General features: G+C 38.9%; 1 protein-coding gene across 1 annotated transcript; it reads left to right on the plus strand.

The window, feature by feature from the left end:
• Positions 1-5260: 5260 nt before the first annotated feature.
• LOC104421815 (elongation factor 1-alpha) lies at positions 5261-8204 on the plus strand. The gene is made up of 3 exons (XM_010033925.3): positions 5261-5405; positions 6473-6952; positions 7045-8204. The coding sequence occupies exons 2-3, from the start codon at positions 6491-6493 to the stop codon at positions 7924-7926; spliced, it is 1344 nt and encodes a 447-aa protein (XP_010032227.1). The 5' UTR covers positions 5261-5405; positions 6473-6490; the 3' UTR covers positions 7927-8204.
• Positions 8205-8508: the final 304 nt, after the last annotated feature.

Below are 8508 nucleotides of genomic sequence, written 5' to 3' on the forward strand. Positions count from 1 at the left end.
GAGGAATGATAAGGATCAAGAATACATTATTTTAAAATTGCCATTTATTGAATCTTTATATAAGATATGCCATGTTGACTGCTATTTTTTATGCTGCTACGCAAAAGGAGGTTATTTGGTAACTGGCTAAGCATTTATTAGAGAATCTTGATGGAAACATGATCTCTCTTATTTTGCCTGACCATTCGAGTAGGATGTCACTCATCTTATCATTTTTCCTTCGCTATCATTGCAACCTAACCCTCTCGCAGCTAGGGAGTTATTAGGTTTAGGGTATTGTCAATTTCGAGCCAACGTCCATCTATTAATTCAAATTCTCCCAAGCTCATACCTCGCATGATATCATGCATTTAAAATTTTAAATCAATTAAGCTTACGAATATTTTAATAAAGGAGTCACCATTAGCTTTTTTTGGGTAGGCTAGAAGCCTAGTAAGATACGAGAGAATATCTTGGTATACGTAACTAGAGATTCAAAACTTGTGGACTTGATTACATTAGCCCTAAGACTAACATCCTCTTGGTACCTAACTCGATCATGTTCTAATTAACACTATAGCAGCCTATCCAAAAAAAAAAAAAAATCTAAGGTTTGTCCTAATTATTTTAAAGTAGGAAAATAGCGCCCAAAATATTGAAATGCACAATCATTTCCAATTGGAAAAGAAAGCATGTAGGCATCCTAATATTGTCCCTAAAATGAGAACAAAACAACGCAAAAAAAAAAAAAAAAAAAACCCTATTGTAAAGTCTTAAAGGCTTATCCAATTTTTGGGTTTCAATTTCTAAGGGTTTCTATTTCTTTTTTTTTTCTGAACGTTTCTAATTTTTTAGAACTTTATGAATTTTTAATTATTTTCTTAAAATTCTAATTTTTTAATGTTTTTTAATTTTCTAAATTTTTTATTATTTTCTAAAAATTTGAAAATTTTATATCATGTTCTGAATTTTTAATTTTCTAATTTTTTAATTTTTAATATTTATTTTATTATTATCAATATTTTTCAATATTAACATATAGAAATTCAGGCTGAGTCAAGAGACCCGACCCAACTAAACCAACCCGAATCCTATCGGATCGGGTTGAACTACAAATATTAATCCTAAAAGCCCACTAAGAAATAAATAAATAAATTAACCCAAGAATGCTTCCCTCATTTTTTAATATTTCGACCCAAACTCTGAAAAAACTTAATCGACAACAAACAATCCCTAAGCCCCTCTCTTCCTCAGCCCACCATGCAAGCCAGCCCACAGTCATTCCTTATTCTTTTCTTTTCTTTTTGATTTTTCTTTTTTTCCTCTCTTTTTCATTTCTTTTCTTTTTCTTTTTTAAATCTTTTCTACACCTCGGACTCTTATAATTGGGAACAAAGAAGGGATGACTGGTCACGCGATGGTGAATAGTTTTGGCCAGCGATCAACGACGCCTGTCATTGGCAGACACCAGAGGCATTGCGTGGCGTGCCTCACTGGCTTTTTTTCTCCGTTTAGATCATCCTCCTTTACCCAGGTCGTGATCGGTGTGTTCCTCTTCCTTTTTCCTTGGAACCTCTCTTCAGCCCAGCTCTTCCATGCCTAAAGTTCACTTAGCCAACCTACCTCTCTTCTTTCTTTGATTCTCCTTCTGCAAACCCTCTGGCCGAGGCCCCTTGCTCTCTTTCGAGCAGCTCATTTGTCTATTGTTCCGCCTCAAGTTGAGTCTACTTCGACTCTTCTCTCTTTGGTTCTCTTCCTAGTTGAAAATTCTGCAACTTCGAGATTTCTTCTTATGGCTTCATTTCTTTTGCCCGATTTTCTTTAGCAAAGCTTTTTCTTCAGCTCCCACTCTCTAGCTCCCGCCCATCTCCTTTGTCTAGAGAACTCTCCTACAATAGTCGAATGATCGCCTTTTTCCTCAACGAGCGTCCATGGTTGAACGTCTCTCCCCCTGAGTAGTGATCGCCCTTCTCTCTTTCCCCCATTTGAGCTTCCCCTCACTCTCACTTCCTCCTCACCTACCTTTTTTGAATCTTTTTTGTTATGCTCTCTTTCCCCTCGCGCTAGCTTGCACACCTTCTAGAACACCTAGGTTTTCACACGTCACATGCTGTTTCTTTCCTTTGCGTCACAGGCGCTGCTTTGACGTGTCCTCCCTTTGGTTCGATCACCGTCATCATGCTTGATGGAGAGAACAGCAGCACATGAAGGAAAGGGGGAAAAAGCTAGTGCCGGGCCTTTTTTTTCTTGGGCTCAAATTGTGAAGTCCAAAGAAGAGATGGAAAATTGGGCTTAAGAAGAACATGGACAGTTGGGTTAAGGGAAAGGTGAGCCGAAAAGTTAGCCAAGTTAGCTAGACACGATGACTCACTCGTTTTCATTATTTTCATCTTTTCATTTTTTTTTATTTCATTTTCGTAATCATTTTTAAAATTTTTCATTATTTATTTCTAATTAATTATTTAATTTTTATCTTTTTTTATAATTTTTTTTTATATTTTTGCAAAATAAATGGATATTTAAAACGTTGAAAAAAATTCAGCTATTAATAGTTGCCTCTCTTTGAAAGAAAGCTTGAAGTAGTTTCTTTCAAAAGATTAGATGACACCAATTTTGCTAACGGGTAATGAAAATGTGACTTATTCACCTTTTTTTTTTTTTTTTAAGTCGCCCCATTGTGGTAATGGTTTTGACCATAAAGGAAAGTCTCATCGTGTAAAAATAGGTTCACCACGTAAAAATGGATTTCAACTAAAAAAGAGGTTTCACCATGTAAAAAGAGGTTTCGACTAAATGGAAGTCTCACTCTGTAAAAATAGGTAAAGTCTTATCGTGTAGTAATGGGTCTAAACTGGAAAGGGGATCTCATGGTGTAACAATGGATATGGATCGGAAATGATAAAGTCTTACCGTGTCATAACAAGTCGAGATTGAAAAGGGCATCTCAGTGTGTGACAATAGATATTGAATGGAAAGAAAAAAAAAAGTCTTAACGTATACTAACGGGTCTAGACTGAAAAGGGAGTCTCACGGTGAGACTCTCCTTTCCGATCAAAAACCATAGTCATAATGGTGCGACCCAAAAAAGGGGGAAAAAGTGAATAAGTGAATGAGTAATTTAGCTCCAACAAGCAGCCGCTATTCACCTAAAATTTATTCAAGGGTGCAAAATAACTTGTGGTAGCCATCGACCTATTGAGCGGAAAAAGCAATAGTTCCAATCCCTTTGAAGAGTTTTAATCTTTACAAATTATTGTTGCTAGAGTACATTATTCCCTCCAGCATTGTCAATAACACGGCAATCTCTTCGGCAAGAGCAAGTTAATATGTATCGAGGTTTCTCTACACGGGATTTTAACAACCTTAATAAGATGGGAATTTCCCACTTTTATGTTGTTGTTTATTTTTGGGTTAATACTAAAAAAAAAAAAAAAAACCTCAAACTATGCCCACTATAATACAAATACTCTTAATTTTTTGCATTACTAAAAATCCAAAACTTACCAATTGCAACATGAATACCCAAAACTTTTTTTTGTGTCATAAAAAACTTAAAACTTAAATCAATGTGACAAATATACCCCGAATGGATCTATAAATAAAGGGTATATGTGACATCGCAAATTTAGAGTAGTTGTGTCATAGTTGGTAAATTTAGGGTTTTTGGTGATACAAATTTTTTGGGGGCACTTGTGTAGTAGTGAACATAATTTAGGATTTTATATGGTATTCACCTTTATTTTATTTTATTTTATTTTAGTTTTTGGTCTTTTGGGACATTGTGACAGTTCATGTTGTTGCCGGTACATACCTTATCTAACTTTTTGAGCAAAAATAATTAAATGACCGGATAAAAAAAGATTTGAAGGGATTGATGCTTTTCTTAAACAAAATTTTCCTAACTTGTACCCTTCTACATTCAATTTTAAATACATAAACGAATATTAAAATCATGGCGCTTTATCTTTCATTCTTCTCTCTCGCTTTTGTCAAAACAATATCATAGTTTACTCCAATCCATATGCTTCTTCTTCTTCTTCTTTTCGATTGTAATTATTTTGCATCCTTCCTTTTTCTTTGTAATAAACCTTTATCGAAATTACTGGTCAAGAAAGGATTTCTAAATACGTTATTATTGCTGATATGACATCGAAGTTACATGCAATTCCATGTGAGAGGGAAACATTAGTAAGAAAAAACTATTCAGGATTAAAGAGAGAGACATTGATATTTTAGGCTTTATTTATTTCAAGAATTATGAATTATTTGAAAAATGTTTTCTTAAAAATGATCGCTTGTATTACTTTTAAGATGAATAAAATATTTTAATTATCCACAATTAAGATACAAATTATTTTGATAATAATTTTTTTTTCATTAACTAATTATTTCGAGTGATGCAAAACATCATTTTTAGGAATGTATTTTGAAAATTATTTATTTTTGCGAAACAAACAAAATCTTAATATAAAATATATAACAGGATGAAAAATAAAGAGTAGTTGATTTAAAACATTGGACATGCTTTCTTAACCTATTGAGCATTTTTCCATGTCGAAAAAATAACAAAAGTCATCCTTAATTTTCCTTCAATCATACTTGGCATCTTTCACTTCAACATGCATGCCCTTCTAACTTTCATATATTTCCAAATCAAATACTTTATATTATGATGATTCCAACAAAAATTCTACAATTCACACATTCTATATTATATGTATAAATTCCAAATCTTTTGTGTTAGCAGGAAAAAATTGTGGTCAACTCATAGCTCAAAATACGAGCTCTATTGAAGCCTTGTTTGTCTTTTTGGTTGGACTACCAACATCTTATTAACAGGTATGCACAAGACACGATTTTGGACTCAAAGAAGAAAAGACATTATTTGGGTAATAATAATTTTCAGGAAAATAGAAGAATCGTACCATTTTAAAAAGTCATTTACTAGAAATAATGAATTTAAATTATAAAAATAAGTGCGGTAAGGTGCAAAATATTATTTTAAGATTTTCCAAGTCGAAATGGGAGAGCGGGGGGGCAATTTGCCAAAAACAAGCATTTATTCCCAACGGGTAATTCCTGTCCGCAGCCGCCAGAGGCCCAGAGCTGGCAGCGCGAAGTCAACGCACGCGAAGACCAGCGAAGTGACGGTCTTGCTCCCTCCTGCGACCCTCGGATCAACCATCCAACGGCTCCGATCGATCCTCGGCCCCCACGGACTGAAAAACCCTAAGGGCCGAAGGACAGAGCTGTACGCACACGTGTCGACATCCCGGCCGCTGGGGGTGAACCGTACGTCCTGAGATCCGACGGCGGAGGAGTAAACCCTAACGAGCGAGGGGCATATATAAACAGCCCCATTTCCGCCTGACACCGATTCGTCTGCTTCGTGTCGCTGAGAGATCGTCAAACCCTTCGGAATCGAGGTAAGAGCCGATCTCCTTCGCTCTCTCTCTCTCGCCGCCGTTCGAATCTCCGTCGCATCGCCGTCGTTCTGCGACTCCGATTGTGGTTAGCTGCCGCATTTCGAATCCGGTTACGTTCCTGCTCCCCGAGGAGGGAACCGTGCATTTCTATCGAATCGAGTGGCGCCGACAGTCTTGGTAGCTTCGGTGTCGCTGCGGTGTCGCTCGATCCGGTTGGCTTGAGTCGTGCTGGTTTTGATCATTTGCGTTTCCCTTTGGGGCGCGTGAATGCGTGAAGGATGTGTGGATTTTTGGTCGGACCGATTGATTTGATCCGACTAGTGTGGGAATCTTCGGCGTCTGCTTCGCCGATTCGTGTTTTGGCAATAGAAAGTGCCTTTCCTTAGATCTAGCTGATTCCTCTGTTATTCGTTTTTTTTTTTGGCGAAATTCCAGTTGGAGTTGCTATCTGCTGAAATCGGTTGGAACATGAGATGAGATGGTAGAAGCGATCTGACGATAGTGTTTGGAACGTAGTCTGCACCGGATTTGATTGATGAAATATGAAATGTGTTTTCCAGTGCAAATCATAAACCTGTTCTTTCGCATTTTTCATTTCGCCAGGAGTAGTTATATGGGAGATTAGAACTCGACGCCTGGATTTGTTTGAGAATATTAAAAAATTATCGTAATGCCTGATTCTGTTAATTCAATAGAGTAAGTATTTCCACTGGTGATGGGAGATATAGTTGGCACGATGTTCTCGTTCTTCTCATGTCAGTTGATGGTTGCCATGTGGTCAATTCGATTCACTTTTGCATAATGGTTGTGTTTAAACTACTTACAAAAAGACAATGTGAGGCTGTGAAATCAAATCTGCCTGCAATCCGTGTATCCAATTGTTACAATGACTTAAGAGGCCTTTGGGTATGTTACCTTGAGCAAACTATGTATTGGTCAGATTCTGAGTCATTGTAAGCTTGTATTTCTGGTCATGCTGATTGCTACTCTGGAGTTTCCAGTGTTTTTTAACTTTGGAATTTGTAATTCCTTCTTTATTGATGCTTTTGTCTCCTTCTTTTGCGCAGCAATACTAAAAGGCTATCATGGGTAAAGAGAAGGTTCACATCAACATCGTGGTCATTGGCCATGTCGACTCTGGGAAGTCAACTACAACTGGACACTTGATCTACAAGCTTGGAGGAATTGACAAGCGTGTGATTGAGAGGTTTGAGAAGGAAGCTGCTGAGATGAACAAGAGATCATTCAAATACGCTTGGGTGCTTGACAAGCTCAAGGCCGAGCGTGAGCGTGGTATCACCATCGATATTGCCTTGTGGAAGTTCGAGACCACCAAGTACTACTGTACTGTCATTGATGCTCCTGGACATCGTGACTTTATTAAGAACATGATTACGGGAACCTCCCAGGCTGACTGTGCTATCCTCATCATTGATTCCACCACCGGTGGTTTTGAGGCTGGTATTTCCAAGGATGGCCAGACCCGTGAGCATGCTCTTCTCGCCTTCACTCTTGGTGTGAAGCAGATGATTTGCTGTTGCAACAAGGTACATTTTTTTTTATATGTTCTATATCTTATTTCACTAGCCTTCGGCATTTGTGTAGATGTACTTATTTGATAACAATTCCCTTTGACCAGATGGATGCCACCACACCCAAGTATTCCAAGTCCCGTTTTGATGAAATCGTGAAGGAAGTCTCTTCATACTTGAAGAAGGTCGGGTACAACCCTGACAAGATTCCCTTCGTCCCCATCTCTGGTTTTGAGGGTGACAACATGATTGAGAGGTCCACCAATCTTGACTGGTACAAGGGCCCCACCCTCCTTGAGGCTCTTGACCAGATCCTGGAGCCAAAGAGGCCTACAGACAAGCCTCTCCGTCTCCCACTTCAGGATGTGTACAAGATTGGTGGTATTGGAACTGTCCCCGTTGGTCGTGTTGAGACCGGTGTCCTCAAGCCTGGTATGGTTGTCACTTTTGGTCCCTCTGGGTTGACTACTGAAGTTAAGTCCGTGGAGATGCACCATGAGGCTCTCCAGGAGGCCCTTCCTGGTGACAATGTTGGGTTTAACGTGAAGAATGTTGCTGTCAAGGATCTCAAGCGTGGCTTCGTTGCATCCAACTCAAAGGATGATCCCGCCAAGGAAGCAGCCAACTTCACCTCCCAAGTTATCATCATGAACCACCCTGGGCAAATTGGAAATGGTTATGCCCCTGTTCTTGATTGCCACACCTCCCACATTGCTGTCAAGTTTGCCGAGCTGTTGACCAAGATCGACAGGCGATCAGGTAAGGAGCTTGAGAAGGAGCCCAAGTTCTTGAAGAATGGTGATGCTGGGATGGTGAAGATGATTCCCAGCAAGCCCATGGTTGTCGAGACTTTCTCCGAGTATCCTCCTCTCGGTCGTTTTGCTGTGAGGGACATGCGCCAGACGGTTGCCGTCGGTGTCATCAAGAGTGTCGAGAAGAAGGATCCTTCTGGTGCCAAGGTCACCAAATCAGCCGCCAAGAAGAAATGAGAGAAGCTTATATAGCATGAAGTTTTTTAGTGTCTGTGGAGAAACCTGGGTGAACCGTTTTTATCTGAACTCCTTTTCCTTTTAGTAGATGTTGTCTTTCTTGCTTTTGTTTTTGTTTTTGCGGCTGCGGACATCTAGTGTTTGCTACTATCTACAACTAATTCCCCTTGGAGGAGGTGGTTGAGAATGTAGCAAGAGCTTTGCTCGTTTTTGTTCTGTGTAGTTTGTTAAGTCGATACTGTTTGGTGATGCAGTAAAAACTTTGTTTCCTATTGCCATGGCTGCTTTCTTTTGTCTTTTTCTTTTTTAATCTCCGCCTCATTGATATGTCATCTGCATTTTTGCAAGGAAAGGTAGCGTGCGCAATCGTCATTGGTGTGCTCTGTACTCCGGTCGTTTCTTTTTAAGCAAATTTTAAGTGGAAGCATTTTAGCACTGTTGGGCGGAAGAAAAAAGTTGTGGGACAGAACCCTTGGGATCTTAAGGCATCGCCAAAGTAGAGGTGATCGGTTTGTAGCCTAAAATGAGATTTAAAAATGTGATTCCGGTTTCAAAATATTTGAATCGAGAGCAGAACTCGAA

Source organism: Eucalyptus grandis, chromosome 10 (genome assembly GCF_016545825.1).
Source record: "Eucalyptus grandis isolate ANBG69807.140 chromosome 10, ASM1654582v1, whole genome shotgun sequence".
NCBI lineage: Eukaryota > Viridiplantae > Streptophyta > Magnoliopsida > Myrtales > Myrtaceae > Eucalyptus > Eucalyptus grandis.

Bases quoted from the DNA above. Each gene is read 5' to 3' on its own strand.
- LOC104421815 (XM_010033925.3), top strand. From the start codon at position 6,491: ATGGGTAAAGAGAAGGTTCACATCAACATCGTGGTCATTGGCCATGTC. The intron at 6,953-7,044 runs GTACATTTTTTT...CCCTTTGACCAG, and splicing joins TGATTTGCTGTTGCAACAAG to ATGGATGCCACCACACCCAA.